The following is a 19559-nucleotide window of genomic DNA, read 5'->3' as shown; positions in this document are numbered from 1 at the left end:
CAAAATACATGGCAAACAAGGAAAGGCCAATTTCATTTTTTGAGATATTCTGTCAGTAGAATTCTAGTTTTTATCAGGAAAAGACTAAAATATTTTATCATTTTTTTTTTTGGCCGAGGTACCTTCCCTAAGGACTTACCAAGGGGTTCCACCAAAGTTCAAAACTTTGTAGCAATTGTTAGCCACGGCATTGCCTTCCTCATATCATCTCAAAAAGTAGTAAAAATAAAAAAAAAAAAAAGGAACACTGAGAAGCTGCCTTCCTGCAAACAATAACTATAATAATCATTGTAATGGTGAATAATTTTTTGGTACAATTTGTTACATCAAAGGCTACTCATTTATAAAAATTCCTTGGCTATATAATATAGGTATAGAGCACTCTTTTGGAAGGTGGTGTCAGGACCCAGAAGGCGGTGACAGGATCCCAACTCTCTCGTGCCTCCCATAAACAACCGCGAGGAGGCCAGTCAGCCAGCGAGGGATATCTAATTTGAGATCTGATTCAATCCTTAGATTGGACTTGTCGGTGGTCTGGTCGGCGAAGGCGAGTCTCTCATGGGGTCGGAGACGACGGCGTTGGATGCCTTGAAGACCGAGATACCTTTCGAGGACGACGGAGATCTCGTCCTCACATCGGAGATCGCTTCTGGGAGGGCCGTCGGCCTCGTCCTCGTCGACATTGTCAATGGCTTCTGCACCGTTGGCGCTGGCAATCTCGTATGCCTCCGTTACTCCCCTTCTTGTACTATTTTCTCTTTGATTCTGCTGCTGGTTTTGATCGGTTTCCATTGAGCTTCTAGTCGTTGTTGATCGAAAGTTGTGATTTTGCTCTGGTCTATGTGTTCCTTTGATAGTTTGAGGCCAAATTCCGAGAAAGTCTAATATTTGAACCCGCAAGATGTTTGATGTTTTTTCAGTGCTTTTGCGTTGTTGGTCATAAAGTTTGAATCTTTTTGTGATTCTGGTGTTGGATCTTCGTTAATTTTGCTGGGTTTGGGGTTCGGATTTTCAGGGAAATAGATGTATGTTAGTCTTCTTATCTCTCGCTCTCTCTGTTTGATTTTTTTTATTTTCTTGATCAAAGGGAGGCGAAAGCCACCCAATTTATTAAAGATTTTTTTTTTTTTTTGATGTCCTTTGACATCTCTTGATGAGCATGATGTAATACTCTAGTCATTTAGTTTGTTAGTCTTCTTATCTCTCAGTGATCCCCTGTTCGCAGTTTTCTGTCCTCACTTTGTGATTGTTTTAGATCATCAAATATTATCCTGCTGAACTGGGTTCATATATAGCCAGATTTTTTTATTTAAGATGATAGATTTTATAATCAAAATGAAGCTAAATTTTTTTCTTGTTGGATATCATGTTCCCTCTATTCTGCAGTTTCTGCATGTCCTGGACCATGTATTTTTCTTTATTTTTCCATTTAAATATATATTTTGCGGTCGCAGGCTCCAGTTGAGCCTAACAAGCAGATATCCACCATGGTGGAGGAGGCTGCAAAGCTTGCCAAGGTGTTCTGTGATAGAAACTGGCCCGTTTATGCTTTTCTGGACACCCACCATCCAGATAAACCTGAACATCCATACCCACCTCATTGTATAATTGGTTCAGGTGAAGAGAAATTGGTTCCAGGTACAACATCTACCCCCTTTTATCATACTTTTCTCTTGTTAAGCTAGGATTCATCCTTCCCTTATTAGTTCTATGTTTTAGATCAAAAATTTGAAATTTTGTTCATTATTTGGCGGTTTACTTTTTTAAGCTTCTGTGACAATTATGAGATCGCATCATGCTGCGTTTTCGTGATCTGCAGCTTTGCAGTGGTTGGAGAATGATCCAAATGCGACCATTAGATGCAAAAATTGCATAGATGGTTACCTTGGTTCAATGGAGAAGGATGGCTCGAATACATTTGCTGATTGGGTGAAAAGGAATGAAATTAAAGTTGTAAGTTATTCTTATTTCTGATAGTGAAACTAATTCATTTTGAGTTAAGATCTTAATACATTCCTTATTGAATGAACTTGATAGGTCCTCTGTTTAGACATTTTCACATACATTCTTTTACTTTACGTCATTGGAGAGTAAATGGAGATAGTAATATTGTTACTAATTAGCTATTATTTGGTGCAGGTTTTGGTTGTAGGAATATGCACTGATATTTGTGTTTTAGACTTTGTCTGTTCCATATTGAGTGCTAGAAATATTGGCCAGGTGCCACCACTGGAAGATGTTGTAGTGTATTCACGTGGATGTGCTACATATGACCTCCCTATTCGTGTCTCTAGAAATATCGAAGGAGCTTTAGCCCATCCACAGGTTTGAATTTCTGACTGTTCTTTTTGCTTCTCTATTATATGCAATAGGTGTTATGCTTTCAAAGCCACTAAAAATTTCTGTAGATAGGCTTCTTTTCCATATTGGTAGCTGATTAATCCAATGTTTATTTTCATTGATTGTAAGAATTGCCAAGAGAAACTAGTGATTACAATTACAACTAATGGAAGAAATGTTGGATTTTTTTTTTTTTTGTCGCATACTTATTTGCTGGAATTGATCATGAAAGGAAAATTTCCTTGGTACTGTGAACAAAAATTGGAGTGTTCTTCTATTTCGTTTCGAATGATACCATGTAACTCCATAGAAACAAAGAACAATTTATTTATACCCATGTGAACTTGCTTTTTCCTTTTCCCTTCCTTTTCTATGGAGGAAAGGTGAAAAAGTAAAAGATAAGCTCATATCTAGTATGTATATCTGCACATTCATGCATATATGGATTCATAAGTCTGTGTTTATGTACCCATGCCAATTAATGTATGTGGATTTGTAATTCTTGGTGGTCAATTATGTAAATACAGAGCTAAACTATATGCTGTTTATTGTCTTGGATTTGCTACAAATGTGCCCTCCCTAATTATGCCTCACCTGGCTCCACCATTTCCTTTTCTGTGAGGTGTGCTTTTGGTGAAGGTAAAATGAGGCCCAAGAAAATACAACCCACTTTATTGACATATTGAAGGAAGAAAGGATTGTCCCAATGCTTCTTCTTTATGTGCTAATTTCAATATTTTTTTGTCTTTACCCCACTTGCATATTTGGAATGCTGCAACTTCTATGATTTGCCCTTGTCAATGGTCATATTCTCAGAAATTTTAGACAGTGAAAACTGTGGAACAAAAAATAAGAGGTTCTTGACACCAATCATCTACACCGATACTGTCATGCCTTGTACGAAGCATGCAATTTCCTTCTCAACAAGAGATGTACGAAGCCACATGCTAATTTTGTGTTGCATTGTTAACCACCATGATTGCTTCCTACCTCAAGTGCAACACTTTATCTGGACAAATGCTCTGAAATACAATATTGAACCCTTTGTCAGATCTTTGAATGCTGCTGGTCTAGCATGTATTGCAAAAAGCTGACTGCTTTGTGGCAATGATCAATTGCATAATTGCTACAGAAATTCCATTCAGTAGCAAAAGCTAACTGATTATCTATACTTGTGCACCTGATGGTCCTGATAAATAACTCGGGTAAATTGATGAGCTGTGCCTTCTTTCTGTGTATTATGGACACTTTACCTACAAATTATAATACATACTCATTCTCAGTATAGCACAGGTATTATGAACCTTTGACCTACAAATTAGTATCTCATAAGTTAGTTATTAGAAAAAACAATCAATGCTTATCCTTGGTAAAGTACAGGAAGAGAATTCTAGCTTTGTGTTTTAAATCTAATGAGTTTTCTTCTCGATATATCTGTTCCCTGATAAGGGACACTAGTCCTACTGTTATGTCGTAATTGATCCTTCTACCTAATAAATAAATGACTATTTAGCTATCTGGAGAAAGATATGCTCAAAAAAATTATTCAGATTTTCCTTTAAAATAAAAGTTATCTGGGTAAGAGAGGTCCATTGGATTCCATGACCTCCTCCATCCTCTTCATGTTTCCAGAGAAGTGCACTTTTTGCCTTCAATGTATTGGAATAGGAATGGGATATCTAGCATTCAGCAAGTTAAATTAATTTAGTTGGGTTGACACTTAAATGCACATAACGATTTTGGATACCATAGAAGTTTTAAATTTATTTTTCAATTTGTCTCCAGGAGCTGCTCCATCACATAGGACTTTACATGGCGAAGGGAAGGGGAGCCAAGGTAGTGCACAGAGTATCCCTTGGTTCATCAGAGGATGCATGACATGGGCACACCGCTTAATGAGGACAGCACTTCCGACTTCTCGTAGTGTTAAGTTACCATGTTCATTAGGTTCTTGCTGGAGTTGCATCTGACATTCAGCATAAATTGGGCCTGTTATGTACAGTGGGATTGTTATGCTGACATTTTTCCCTTTATATGGCCATAGTCCATGTTTAAAGGTATTATACTGCAATATGTGAGTGGTTTTTCTCAATTTCCTCTTGATGACTGAAAGCCACAAATGCTGCAGAGGGATCACCCCTTAGCGAAGGGAAGCAGCAAAGGGCTTTTTTTAAATGAATAAGAACTAAATGTAAATAAAGTTATCATATGTTATCAATTGAACTTCTTGATGGTATGTTTCTAGTTATATGCATTTGAAAATGCTGGCATTTCAGTGTTCGTCATTTTGGAGGCGAGTCATTGAACTTCCCATGGTGCATTTGTTTTTTGTTCGGACGTAAGGTTTCCTGTACCTGAGCTTATATTATGCTGATGGAGGGGCTGGTGGAGATTTGTTTGAGCACAGGAGACCAATTTTAGTCGATGAAATTATGCAACTCCCGAGTCTCATCCTAGCAAAATTTTCATTTCCAATATTGCTATCAACTTCTTCAACTGCATCTTGCAGAATCTGTGGATCCAAATTCTATATACCTCTTTCTGGATAGCCATCTCGACGAACCTATTAAGGTCTATACTGGAACATCTTTAAACATGGCATTTGTAGGCTTCTTTCCTAGCAGAAGTATTCAATAGCTCTATATGCATCCCCTTCGGCGAGTTTCACGTTCATTTCTCGGTTGCAAGAGAATTACCAGAGAACACAAGGATATGATTGCTGCAGCAATTGCAAGTATTATTATTATCTTGAATAGATTCCTTTTGGAAGCCTGGACAGAGCATGGTGGTAGTAGCAACTTACGATCACCTCCATAAAACCTCCTGGACAAAAGTTCCACTTTGAATTCCCAAAGACACCACCCTTTGGCACTTCGCCTTTGAGATCATTGAATGACAGATTTAGATACTGCAAAGAGCTGAAAGACCTGAGGAATTCTGGAATTCGCCTGGACCAGTTGTCTCAAGGAAGATCCAGCTCCTTGATTCCTCCAAAGCTTTTTCCTTGAAAGAAGCTAGCTTCCATGCGAAGGTGTTCCAAATGACAAGAACCAAGAGTGCGAGGAATTTCTAAGGGTTATGTTAGGGTTTTAGGGAGGAGAGAGCAAGAACTTCTGGCATGGATACAAATCTCTGCATCCCATTACTGTTACAATTTCAGAATCAACTAACGCCTGCGACTAACTACTACCAGTCACCATTTTGTTTCGCGCATTTAATTTCCTCTTGGATTGCAACTCTATCGAGAAAATCATATCCAGCTCCAATTCTAGCTCTAAAGTTGCTCTGCCAGCACGCATGGAGTAGAAGGATAGATATCACTTTCCAGTACATCAGTAAATGGTTGGTGATGAAGGCAGCCACCAACCACAGGAAATGCAAAAAGAAAGTTATCGATGGTGGCCTCTCAAATGCATGACCCAGCACAACAGCCAACAAAGATTACCATCTCATTACCTGAACCATGCCGCATCTATATAAGAACCAAAATTACCTGAAGTTCCACTAAAATACTGGCTCATATATTGATTCAGATCATGGATGAAATTAGAGGCATAATCTGTTGTGATGAACTTCGATTAAATTAAGCAAGGGAAGCACATAATGAGACAAATATATATACAGATAATGAGCTGATGTTTCACTTGCCTCTAATAAACAACAGAACACTACATGAAGAGGCAACTTCTTGCTTCCTTCCTTTCTGTTGTTTTCCCTTTCCTTTTTATTCCACTTCCTCTAGCACCCAACCTAGGAGGCGATTAAAAATACATTCTTGCCGGCATCATGGAACATGATTCTACCAAGAAGTCAGGCCAGTGGAACAGGTTAAGGGAAGAGGATTTTTACAGATAAAATGCCATCTGGATGCAGGAGATAGCTCTGCATGGCCTACCGGTGATGCTCACACATCTGGCATGTGTTGGTGGACCTGGGGTTGGCATAGGTGCACTGATCACAGGACCAGAGATTGCTTTCATCCAAGCTGCGGTTAGGACCGCCAGATCTAGAGCTGGTCCCAGCTGCCTTTATCTTTCCGCTCTTACTCTTGCCTCCCAGGGTCTTGGAGCTCGAAGTCTTGCTGCATGTAGCCTGGCTATTTGTAGAGCCTACATCATTCAAGCCAGTCTCCAGGGCTCGAACAAGGTTCTCAAAATAGTTTCGAGTTACACTGTCAGGAAATGTCCCACAAGGCAAGTGTAATGTAAGATTTCATGCCAAAGAAATTATGAGAAAAAAATTCAGAAATATGAATAAGGGGACATCCAGCAAGTACTAGGTGCAATCCAGACTCGAGTGACAAGCACATGACACAAGATTTGAGGATTGGTCTGCACACAGAAAGCTTTCCTTTCGTAAAAGATCCTGCACTAATAGAAACAATCCTCTTTTTCAAATACTTTCCTTGTCCCTCCCTAGATCATCATTGAAGTCAGAGAGATGACAAGAGTTCATCCGTGAAAAACTTCCGTATCACAAAGATGGGCTTCACTTCTCCAAGTTTCGCCTATGATGCTTGACCAAGTGATGTGTCTACAGTAGCATTAGAGATTCTGTGCTGCACTGATTTTTCAACTTATTCCAACTAATGATGAAAAAGGGGACAAAAAAAAAAGGTTGAAGAAGCAAATAAATCATACCTAGGACTGATATCCAAGCAACAGGTCAAAGCATGGGTAATTGTATTGCTTATAACACAGAATAACAAATAAAACATTCTAATAATAAAATTGCATTAGAAGTTTGAGAAGGAATTCCTTCGCTATCGACCTGATATACATTATTGATCCGATTGCTAATAGTTTAAGCTTTTGGGGTCTAACGGTAAGTTAACATGCTATTAGAACCAAAGATTTTGGGCCTAATTTCCATTCAGGCCAATTTTACCTGTTTATTTTCATCAGTCTTTTCTTGTCGACTCATTCGCAGTTCGAACTTGAGTCATCATTGACTCTTCCTGAGTTGTTTGTGACCTGTTCATGCCTTCGCATGCATGGTCCAGGCCACATGTACGGAGAGGTGTTGAGGCAGATATTATATCTGTGTATATCTGTGTATATGGGTATATACATCTGTGTGTATGACCCCTTCCCTAATAACTTATGTTTTGGGATTCTAGTTGTAAGTTAAACAGATATTACATAAATTGAGCAAACATCAATCTTTTTAGTGCATTAACATATAACATATTCTATTTATTTTTCAAATTCCATTGTCTCATCATACAAACGTGAACTTTTTTAATAAAAGAGAGCATTCACCAAATCAAAAAAACCATCATCGAGCGTTCTTAACACAGGTCACTTGTCTACTTTCATGGTGAACCTTCTTTGCATAGAGAAGGGAACTAATCAATAATAAGTTAATTAGGGTCAAGCCACTCGAGCATTCACACAACAACTGACAATAGTTCACAGATGAGAAAGGAACAAGATTTAAGACTGCATCAAATCAGTTTCAGTACGAACAGCAACTCACTGTAACAACTTCCAATCAGCACAGCAGATGACAACTGTGCCAAATTCCAGATATGCTGTTACCGAGTATTGTGGCATCATTTTTTGAGAAAGAATGGTACCATAATTAATAGTGGTTTAGATGTCACCCTTGAAAGACCTCAGACATTTTCTTGCCGGACAAAAAAAGACCTGACATTTTAATATCCCATAAGCACGAAACAGATCAAAGCATTAGTATGCTTGGAAGTGTTTTCCCAAGTGCTTCCCCCACCATAATTCTTAAAGAACAAGGGAGAGCAGATTATGAGACAGATGATTACCCTCTTCTTTTTTATATATATTGCTGACAGAGAAATGCATTGACTTCTCATTATAAGTCACATTTATGCAGAAATCGCTACTGAGACTCAGCTGTAAAGCTTGAATTCTATGGAATGAATCAACATTTGTTAACAAAAAGAGTAGTGGAAGAGAGACAATTTTCAGAAAAGGCCAAGACAACTAAGAAATAGTGCTAAGCTACTCCTACACTGTATGCAATCTACAGAACCTGGTCAGGGATATGCTGCCTTTACAATCAAAAATAATATTTGACAAAATAATAGAGAAGACAGATAGCATTAGGTCAAAAAGTGTACAAATACTTCTAGTCAATTGGCCCAATAACCACAAACAATGAGCCTTACCACAATACTAGAATCAGCTTTGTTGATTCTATGCAAATTATATCCACAAGGAACATCTCATAAGAAATCATTTCTGAAAACTTCTAACCAGGTTCTCGATTCTACACCATTCATACCTCTCAAGAGATTTAAAACTCCATCATATTTTTAATCCACAATTTCTTAATCTTTCCATTATTCCTTGTACTCCACATAAAATAACCCTCTTACTTGCTGTACATGTCCTTGCATCTTAGCCAGCCTTCCCATCACTTTATCAACTGGTCAGCTCCAGCACCCCCTCTAAATATGCTCATTTTCAAACCACCCTCGTTCTACCACTCTCAGTCTCCATATAATCATTCCAATGGAGCTCATTTCATGTACTAGGGCCCTTTTGATTTCCTAAAATTTTTACTATGCAATGTTCCAAATCTCACTTCTATCTAGCCCACTAAATTAGTGGTAACCTGATAAACAAAAAGTTCATATATTACCAATATATAATGTAGAGGCAATATCTTCAAAAGAACCAAAGTTACTCATCAACTAGACCTTTCTTTTCCTGTTGCACTAACGAATTAAGTCTTGATAAGCCATGGACACCAACCGTAAAGCCACATTCATTGTCTAACACGTTGGATGCAATTACCTGGTTAGCCCAGCAAGCTTTGTACGGAAGTCATTAAACTCCTTCATGGGAGTTTCTGCATCAAGGTAGACTTGGAGCTCCTTTTCTGCACATTGGTGGAGCCGCTCTAACCCAGACTCAGCCTCACCTAAAGAATCAAAGGCAGGCAATTCTTTGAATGAACAGGACACACTCAATAACCAACTCTGATTATCAAAAGAAAGAATTATGAACCTTGCAAATATTCAAAGAATTGCCTTTTGGCATGCTCATGCTCAGGCAGGTAAAATCCATATGCATATGTCCACTTTAATACTCGTCTACATTCCACAATCTGCACAGCAAAATGTCATACCAACTTGGAAAAAAGGTTAAAGTAAAATGATAAATGCCACCCTTCAAAAATTATTACTAATTTAAAGCCTACCTGTAACCAGGCTTCTATTATGAACTTGAGCTGGGACTCAGGTTGGCTTTGTCTGTCACTCAACTTCTCAAGCTGCCAAATTTTAAATGAGACTGTCACAAGGTGCAATCCTTACAATAAGATCAGCAAGAACCATTCTTCTAAATTAAAGAAATTGTAAATGACTTGAACATCAAACATGATCATGCTAGTAGCTATAGCATTCTCAAACGCCTTCAAATAGAATGTCTTTTCTTTAGATAGATAAACAGTTTAGCATAGTCCATTATATGCTTAAGCCCCAAATACACATTGTCTTGACTAAGAAATGCAAATAATTTTTCAAAACCATTACTATGCCAAAATAAAAGTTGAAGCAGAAAAACTGCAACAAGGTTATGTACCTTTTCAGTTTGCATACTATGTAGATCTGCAAGTGCCTTCTGTCTTGACTGCCAATAACAGAAATGTTAAAATCAGAGAAAAGTGCAATTGAATAACAGAAGATTAGATGAATTAAGCAATACAGAAGTAGAAACATGCATCTGTGCATCTTATAAATATATAGCAGTACATTTAATAAGCTAAACCAAAAGTAAACATTAAATATAAAACAGAATCAACGAAAATCGCTCATATGCAAGCAAAACCAAACAAAGAAGAAAAATTCCTTGTAAACTGCTAAATAACACATCGCTTTATGCAGTGCAAAAGACATTAAACTGAAAAAATGAACCAAAAAACATTGGCTATGTAACCAGAACAAGTAGTGTTATCATTTTCATTTTTAAGAAGAAAATTTCACCAGGTGGATAAGAAGGGAGGTCCTTATATATGGTATCAGGTAAACCAATAGGTAACAACTCTAGAACTGTGAAGGTTGAAAGTTAAGAGTTTTCAAGTTTTAATGAAAGGAATAGTGAGTGACAACAGCATCATTCACCAACTTCAAAGTGTCGCATTCAATGTCTGATCATAACCACCGACCCTTGTCCCAAATTGTTGGGGTTGGCTTTCATTAGACTTGGGCAAAAAAACAAGGGGAGTCTAGCCCAGGTTGGGCAGTCCAGTGCTGGAAATGGGCCTGATAGGCTGAGGCCCTTTCAGAATGCTGGCTTCAAATTGGGCTTTGGGCCTATCTCCAGGAGAATCAGGTCGAGCTTGGCCCTGAAGTTCAAACTTGAAAAAATTTTCAGACCAATTCAGGTCTAGCTTCGGCTCAATCTGAAGCCCAACCCAACAAAGCCTAGCCTAAGCCCGACCTGAGCACCCCCTACTTCATTCCTTTCTACTCTTTCCATCCCACTCCATAGCACCATCCCTTCTCCCCCCCCTCTCTCTCTCTCTCCCTCCCCTGCACTCCCTATCTCTCACAATCTCTCTCCTCTCTCTCTCTCACTCACTCCTTTCTTCCCCCTCTCTCCCTCCCTAGCACCCCTTCTCTCCCCCATGATCTCTCAATGTCTCTCATCTGTCAATCTCTTGCCTCCCCCTTCTCTCTCTCAATCTCTTAATTAAGCCTGTTAACAAGCCAAGCCGAGCCGAGCCCGAGCCTGGGAGGCTTGGACTTGGCTCGTTTCACAGAAGCTCGGGCTCGGGCCTGGGATCGGTACCGAGCTCTATATTGGGCTTGAGCTCGGGCTTGCTTGGCAAAACAAAGGCTCAAACTTGAGCTCGTAAAGCTCGTTTCAATTACAAGCTCAAGCCCGAGCCCGAGCCCAAGCCCAATACAGAGCTCGGTACCCCAGAGGGAGAGGACGGTGAGGTCAGGAAGTTGGGAAGGTGGAGGAAGGAGGTACCCCAGAGCGGGGGGGGGGGGGGGTCGGCGTCGGGGTCCTGGGAGAAATCCCAGGCGGGGCGAGCAAGGACAAGGAAGTGGTCGTGGCCGCCGCGCCGACCCCAGATGGCGGGGCGGTCGCGGCAAAGGAAGTCAGCGAGGTTGCAGCCGTGAAGGGCGCTATAGTTGAAAAGGGGCGGATGGTAGAGCAAAGGGAGGGCGTCGAGGGCGGCATAGTACGGGGGTGAGGCAGGGGTACTCGAGGAGGCGGCGGTGGAAGAAGGGCTCGAGCATGTGGGGCCGATGCGGTACCAGCTCCAGGAGCGGTTGTGGGTGCGGGTACCAAGGCCGTGGTTGGCGATATAGGGATAGGGGCAGAAGTTGCCGTCGTCGTAGAGGGAGAAGGCGTTGCAGGATTGGAGGTCGGTGTTGAACCACGGCGGGAGGTCGTGGATGTGGATCCACCGCCCTTTGCACTCCGTCCGCCGCTGCGCCTCTTCTTCCTTTACGACAGTGACTTCCTCCTTTTCTAATAATGAAAGGCCGCCGCCGGTTTTGGAGGTGGATCGAGATCGGGCTTCGCAGGGGACGAGGAGAACAGAGAGGACGAGAGAGATGATAACAAGAACGGAGGGGCGAGCCATGGACGTGAACGAGAGGGAGGGTTTTGGCCCCTGGGTTGGAATCGTTGGATGCAGGGTTTCCAAGTAGCGATATCCAGATCTGACCGCCCACGATTTCGTCGGTGGCGCGATCTCGACCGTCGGATCCCAAAGCCGCCCCCTCATTTAGTCGTGTTAAGTCACGAGCTCCGTTTGGGCTCGTGAACTACTCAGGCTAGGGTTTAAACGGACGTCATTTTGGGCTCGGGCTTGTTTGACTAACGAGCCGAGCTCGAGCCGAGCTTTTACCGGGCCGAGCCCGAGCCAAGCCCGAGCAGCTCGGCTCGTTAACAGACCTACTCTTAATTTCCCTCCCCTTTATCATTTTTTCCCGACAAGAGGTGCTCTCTCTTCGTGTGGTCGGGCATAGATCAAACCTGCCTAATTGGGTTTCAGGTCATGCTCGTGTTTGGGCTTGGGACGAACCTAGAAAAGATTCTTGGCCTAGGCCCTAGCCTGACCCCAAAAAAAAAAAATTCAAGCCCGAGCCCGGGCCACAGAGAAACTCGACCCGGCCTAGCATGGTTCTATGCTGCCAATCCTACCCCAGCCAATTTTTATTAGGCTCGGGCTAAGGTTCTTGTCCTGACAAGCCGAAACTGAGCCAAGGATTTAGGCCCAACTTAAAATTAGAATGTTGCTCGAGCTCAATAAATTTTAACCTAGCCTAGCCTAATATAAATTAATATATAACTCATATATTTGATAATCTAAAAATTCTTAAAATCTAGATCTCTAATTCTAAAACCTGAATCCCAATCTTGAGCAGTCCCCCTCCCTTCTCTTTTGGATGATGCCCCCCTCTCCTCTCAGCAATAACCACTGGCACCACTCAGTAGCAACCATTAACAGAACCCAACGTTAGGTACTGCTCCTCTCCCTACCAAGTGTCCCAACTGCCGAGCTCCTCTCGTCTCCCCCCCCCCCCCCCCACCCCCCACCCCCCACCCCCCACCCCAAGCTCCTCTCTCCTCTCTATTATCTCTCTATTCTTTCCTCCTTTCTCCTCTCTATTCTCTCTCTGTTCCTCCTTCCTCTCTCCTCTCACCATCCTTTATCCCTCTCTAGCTCTATCTCTCTCTCATGGTTGAGACTAGGTAGAACAGTCAAACCCTATTCTAGGAGCGATAACATCGGGCTTAGGTTTGGCCCATCCAGGTAGGTCAAGCCAAGCATGATTTATCCACACTTACCTAGGTCTAGTCATGCCATCAAGCCATGCATGATTTGCCCGCACTTACACAAGTCGAGTCAGGTCAAACTCAGACCCTTTCCTTTTCCACTAAGCCAGATTCAAGCTGCAATTTTCAAGCCTGAGTCTCGATTGGGCCAGGTTTAGGTTGGCTGTTTGTATTATTATTGGACACAGACCCCAACCCAATGAATGCTCAGGTCTAGTTTCAACCATGATATAAATTAGCATACAAGCAATAAATCTCAGCTTATTAATATCAATGACCGAAATATGCCAGATACAAAGAAAAGAAATGTTAAAACTAGCCCAAGGAAAAGATAGAATATCTGGAAAGTTACGTACTGACTGATTCGTGGCCCATCGCTCATAATAATGTGTGTATCTCTCAAGTGAGTTTTTAGCCATTTCTCTCCTCCTTTCAGATTCATCATACTGAAACCATTTATGAAGTGGCAAATGTGATATTTAGCATCCTTAAGAATTGGAAATGCAGTTTATTATGCAATGAGAAAATAAAACTGGTGATTGATAAGCATACCACCCCCTCCTGTTTGGCTGCTTCATAACGATTGCAAGCATAGAAACCACCAGTCCTCTCCCCATGTTCTGACCATGCACCAAGACATAACCTGCAATCACATTTAAAAGAGTTAAAAATAAAAAGAGTGAAACTAAGAAAAATTTAAACCATTGAAATTGCCAATTTGAAGATCTTACCAGCAAAACTCAAATTTACAAGGAGGTGTACATGTAATATGCATGCACCCCTGGTTTTTCTCAATGGGACGCTTGCACTTTGGACAGGGCTTGGAATTAGCTAATATCCTGAAAAACAAAATCAGCACTTCATATGAATAAAAAAGGCAAAAATTTGAAACATTATAGCAAATTTGTTGGAAATAATATCAGATACTTGGTAATACTGCAAACAAGAAGTATTGTTCAAGAATCCAAAATGCAAAATCAGACCTCAAGCGGAACTAAAAGGGGACTCTTCACCCATAAAGAAAGTGAAAGCCTCAAAAGTGAGAATTTGAAACATGTGTATGCACTCAGTTTCACAACCTCATACTTGTCAGTTGATATAAAAGAGTAGGAGAAAGCTTAAAATCTAATGTAAGTGTAAACATAAGTTTCATGGAGACCAATGTACATCAATTGATCATATGAAAAATGATCATAAACACAATACACTTTGTGAGCATATAAGACATGGTATATGTGTTAAAAAACTCTCTTAAATGTCACAACAACAAAAAAAGTGAGAGAGTCAAAAGTCACATAAAATGCACAATTTAGCATTGAAATGATGAATTATATCATAGCCTCGAGAGTTGCCAAAACTATTGAATGTTAATTTATTACAGAAAGAAAATTATGGTGAAAAGATATCATCAGAAACCAGCAAGGACAGAAATCATACTTGAGCAACCGGAACATAATTTGCTAGAGAATTTAAAACGTTAGCACAAAGGAGTGATCTTACAAGCCAAATTATCAAATTTTATCAAAATCAAATGATACATATTTGTGTTTTAACAGAAAACCTCTGCAGAGACATCATAGCATAGTTGGATCAATGGTCAGTAATAGCAGACATCACAGCATATTTGGATCAGCGCACGCTGGTCGGTAAGAGCAACAGCAGACGTATAATAGTACACACAAAATTTGCACAATGGACAAGAGCTTAGTAACAGTATTGCATAATTCAATCACAACGTAACGTATAAGTTTAGGTTTGAACTTTGAAGTAACATAACATTTCAGTAAAGCACATTACAACATATTCTGGCCGGTATGAAGAAGAAGAAGAAGAAGAAGAAGAAGATGATGATGATGATGATGATGATAACGATGACGATTATGATGATCTTCATGTACCCTACCAGTTCATGTTTTCAGACTCTGCACTATTCTTTAATATCCACTTTGCTACTGTGCCACAGTCCACAGGCCGATGAGCTTCCTCAGTACACTGCATGTTTTATTTGAGCAACTCAAAATGTTAAGCGGTAGCATAGAATAGACAACATTATGGAAACAATACTGCAAACTTTGTTGGTCAGTATATACTCACATTCCAACAAAAGTTATATGAACAATTGCAACAAACATCATAGCTTCCACTACCCATCACAAATTCCACTGCAAACTCACAACCAGGAGCAGGACACCATTTTGTCTATGCAAAAAATTAAAACTTTAAGGTATATAGTGGAAAAGATGAGAAGAAAAGAAAAAGTAAATTCTCCAGGCTATCACAAAAAGCAAAAGCTTGCTAAGCAATATAGACAAGTTCGATGATGGTTTATCTAGGAATATCATATCAAGATTTCAGAAGACACCAACAAAGCACAAGTAGTATTTGACAATTGACATAAATAGAAGAAGGAAAAGAATTCTAACGGCTAAAAACAAATAACAACTTATCAATAAACTGCATTCACATGGAAAAACAATTTCAACTTAATAGCCACGAGAATAACTTCCAGTGAGAACCTAAACATGCGACACCATGAATAAGTTTGAAAAAAAAAAAACAGAAAATGCATAGAGCAAGAATGATATACAGTGATCAGAATCAGATTTTATCTTTCTGTCTTTTATCAGTGCTGTTCCCAAGTAAACATCAGGTAACAAAGGGGGAAAGTGATCAGAAATCATATACCAAAATGAAATAGGATATATTACACTTCAAAGACAAACATTTCTCGTATACCTGCACACAACAGGTTTTGCTCAAGGTGTATTTGATTTCAGGCATGTATGAATTCATAAGGAATGTCACATTCCAAGATATGTAAAAGCGGTGTGTATAAGTACCAGTTCTCAACTTTTGGTGCAGCACTGAGTTTAATCTAAGAAGACCACAATTTTGGCACATTTGCAAATTGCTATCCAAAAGTGAAGGAGGCATTGAGCAAAGGGTGAGGTGAAAGCCATAGAGGTGGGGATTTTAGGAATGGTATCATCTCTCTCTCTCTCTCTCTCTCTGTGTGTGTGTGTGTGTGGGTTGGAAAGGAAGAGTCAATTTCCCAGGAAGACTCCTCAGGAGTGTATTTGTATCTTTTGGGCCCCTCTAGAGAGAAAGATGGGTCGTTTCCTTTGACCTATGCCATGATGCTCATGGGCAGCTTATCTCTAATTGGATTTTGTGTGTGTGTGTGTATGCATGTGCGCATGTGCGTATGCCCACATACATGTGGGACTTAGGGTGAAGAAGGGGGAAGAATAATGCCGTACCAGCAGTAAGGGACTTAGACCTCCCTCCATCCCTCCCTTGAATAAAAGGAAACATGGTGAGGAAGAAGGTCTGGTATCCCTCACATGTAATTTTTTGTGAACATCATGTCAAAGTACAACTAAATTTTATAGATCTAGCACAACTAGATATATCCCATTCACTCGCACAACCGAGTCAAGTTAGACTAGCTCCAATTCCAGTTAAGATTTGTCATATGGGCTATCAACCATAACCAGTACTTGATACCATGACTGGTTAGGTTGGGCTACAAGTTAGTCAAGCACACCCAATCTGACAAGTCAACCTAGAGTGTTAGTTTGGTGTTATAGAGCCTAGCAAAAAGGATAGAAAATATGAAGGAAATAGTACTTGGAGCAAGGTTCGCCATCTCGGCACCCAACTCCGTACCGATGCCACACTAACACTGTGTCGGTACGGTATAGTATGGAGTCTTTTCGATATACCAAGTATCGGTACGCCACCCATATCGGGTACCAGTACCAAACTGGTACGATACGCATGGTATTATCCAGTTCAGGCCGGTATGAAGAACCATAACTCGAAGATGTAAGGTGTCTCAGAATGCTGAAATTAAGTGGAGACATAATGTGAGAAGCAAGGTATCTGGGAAAGATAAGGTAAAAAGTAGGTCAAGGGAGCAAAGACACAATATATGGCTCAATATCATTTCGACACGGTATTTTTTTTCCTTTTTTTAGTTTAATTTCATTCTTATTCCCAATAAGGTGGTTAGCTATGCACATTAAGGATGACGTAATTCTACTGGGGAATCATTATGCAACATGAATTTGAATGTATAGCTGAAAAAGTTGAGCCTTTTTTACGCCTAAAAAAATTATGCATTATAACTTTGTTCTGGTAATACCAAAAGTCCTAGTCATCTCCTGAAAGCACAAAATTGTCGAGTACCAGTATTCTTTTAGTCTTAAAACAAGGATACTGAAAGCAACCTTAGGTGCATATTTGTCCTCTAAATATCATGTGGTTGCCCTAAATAGCAACCATATTGTTTAATTTATAGCTCAGTATCCTATGAGCATTTGGTACTTGAAAAAAACCACTGATTACTCCTTCCATCAATGAGCTTAACTTCTTCACTTCATGTGGTCGGCAATCTAGAAAAGAGAACATAGATGATGAGTTGCAATATGAGAGATGGGCAACAACGTAGTGGCTAAATCACAAACATTATATTCCTAGTCCCCTACCTTTGCTTTCTATCAACCCTCTCCCCCTCCTCGCATATGGGGAACAGTCTCTTCTTTAAACTGTTCTTGGAACCAACCATAGAATTTGACCTAACATAGCTACCTTTTTTGTCTATCCTATCTACTTCTCTTCCCTCCTTTAACTCCCATTTGTCTTCCACTTGTTCTTTTTCTTTGAAACAAACTAGAGGAAAATGCATAGGTAATGAGAGGGCGCAATAATCTTTCAAACCTTTTTCTTTAAATTGATTACACATATTCAACATATCATTAGGCACTCCTGAGTTACAATCAACTTTAGTAACCTCCTTATTTATAACTTTATTTTCATGTAAAGATAATGACCATTCTTCTTTCTTTGACATAAGTATACCATAAACAACAAGCCTTATCCCACCCGTTTATTGGGATTAGCATATATATCAAAATAGCATCCATAAAATGGTTCAAGGCTTGACAATTGTGCAAAAGTGCACCTATATTAGCGTCCTTCATACGCAAGTTGCATGACGAGCTGGTTGGCTGATGGAGATCTACAGGATCTCTTTTTCAAATGCCCAAATGCAGCTGAAGCATGGACAGAAATTAACAAAGATGGGCCTTAGGAGCTATATTTGCAGGATTATCTTAGAATTTTTTCAAAGCCACTTTTTATTGAAACTGATGAAAGAAGACAAGCTATTGTGGGTTTGTGCCATTGGAAGGACAAGGGTAACTTGGTGCTCCAAGGTACAAGAAATCAGAGGAAGAAGATTGCTCGTAAGATGATCTTTCTCGCAGAGAAATATATGATCATAAATGGGAGGAAAAGGTGTATTCCAAAAAAAGCCTGCTTGGGCAAATGTGAATTCCGATGACTCCATAAGGAGGAGATGATGACACAACAGCCATTGGTCTGATGCGTAGACATGACTCTGGAAAGCCAATTTGGGAGATAGCAAATCAGTGTCGAAATATAAATAATCAACTTGCAGAATTGTTTTCCAATAGGAGATGCTTTGCAACTGGCAGACAGAGTACTAGAAAAGGTTTGGCTAAATCCGAAATTTCAATAGCACATATGAACTTGATTTGTATGTTTAAAAAGATTGTGAAGCACAATAATTGAAATGATTATTGGGTCTGCCGACTGCCAGTGACATCATCTAACGAGTGAATGGTTCTCTCAAGGTGGTCAACAAGAAATATTCACATCCACATTTCTCGAATCACTATCCTCACCACAATGTAATAAGCTGAAAACAAATACTAGCATATAGCAAGAGTAAACATTTTCTCGAACAGTTTTTTCTTTAAAAAAAGTGGAAAAAGTTTTGATAATGAGGTTGAAAAGAAGAAACAACAGTCAGAACTTTATTCATTTGTCTCAAGTATATATCTAACATAACAATGAGTCTGATCTGCCAGATGTTACTGGCAACTCTCTTCTATAATTTTCTACAATCTGCCCAATCAGTGGACTATGTAGAGAAAAAACAGATTTTTTAACTTCGTCAATTATCACTCATAATAATAAAAGCTTTTAGCAGATGGCACGGACATAAATATAATTTCTTTTTATTTTAGTTTCAGATAGAAGTAGTAAGATGAGAAGAAATGGAAGAGAAGCGTATTCTGCAGACTCCACATGTACCTTTCTGTTATCTTCAATATAAGATCTAAGAAAATAACGTGAGTACTTCTTTTTATCTTCATCAGTAGCTAATACATTAATCATGTCTTCACCAACAGCAGCACCACATGATGGATCAGGGCATCGCAACATTAAGCATCCTGGGCCATCGCTTATTGATGTACTAATATAACCTGCAGGTGAAAACTTAAGATGAACCTTTTTTTGGTACAAAAACTTAAGATAAACCTTTAAACAAAACATTGGACCAAACAAAAGAGAAAGAACTGCTAGGGAATATATGATGCAAGTCTATGTCATGAACCTAGTCTTGCC

General features: G+C 39.8%; 2 protein-coding genes across 3 annotated transcripts in view; one reads left to right on the top strand and one right to left on the bottom strand.

Moving 5' to 3' along the window:
- The first annotated feature begins 392 nt into the window (after positions 1–392).
- Positions 393–4558, top strand: LOC103716121 (nicotinamidase 1-like). Its single transcript, XM_039133728.3, has 5 exons — positions 393–720; positions 1455–1638; positions 1820–1953; positions 2140–2325; positions 4126–4558. The coding sequence occupies exons 1-5, from the start codon at positions 559–561 to the stop codon at positions 4216–4218; spliced, it is 759 nt and encodes a 252-aa protein (XP_038989656.3). The 5' UTR covers positions 393–558; the 3' UTR covers positions 4219–4558.
- Positions 4559–5902: 1344 nt separating this feature from the next.
- Positions 5903–19559, bottom strand: part of LOC103724095 (putative E3 ubiquitin-protein ligase ARI8) — a 29030-nt gene continuing 15373 nt past the window's right edge. Inside the window, exons 5-15 of one of the 2 annotated variants that reach the window (XR_015977255.2) lie at positions 19245–19417; positions 15216–15320; positions 15025–15113; positions 13853–13960; positions 13674–13764; positions 13478–13567; positions 9906–9953; positions 9523–9594; positions 9330–9429; positions 6617–9243; positions 5903–6511 (exon numbers count right to left, since the gene is read on the bottom strand). Coding sequence is in view for 1 of the 2 variants with exons in the window: in XM_088720122.2 (XP_088576248.2) it covers positions 6232–6511; positions 9117–9243; positions 9330–9429; positions 9523–9594; positions 9906–9953; positions 13478–13567; positions 13674–13764; positions 13853–13960; positions 15025–15113; positions 15216–15320; positions 19245–19417 (1283 nt within the window). In the remaining variant the exon portion in view is untranslated. The remainder of the gene's footprint in view (positions 6512–6616; positions 9244–9329; positions 9430–9522; positions 9595–9905; positions 9954–13477; positions 13568–13673; positions 13765–13852; positions 13961–15024; positions 15114–15215; positions 15321–19244; positions 19418–19559) is intronic. The other variant, XM_088720122.2, reaches the window with a different exon arrangement.

The sequence above is a fragment of the Phoenix dactylifera genome, chromosome 4 (assembly GCF_051530095.1).
Source record: "Phoenix dactylifera cultivar Ajwa chromosome 4, Ajwa_hap1_PhDact_Kaust_v1.1, whole genome shotgun sequence".
Lineage (NCBI taxonomy): Eukaryota > Viridiplantae > Streptophyta > Magnoliopsida > Arecales > Arecaceae > Phoenix > Phoenix dactylifera.
This window is presented reverse-complemented; position numbering and strand designations above follow the sequence as displayed.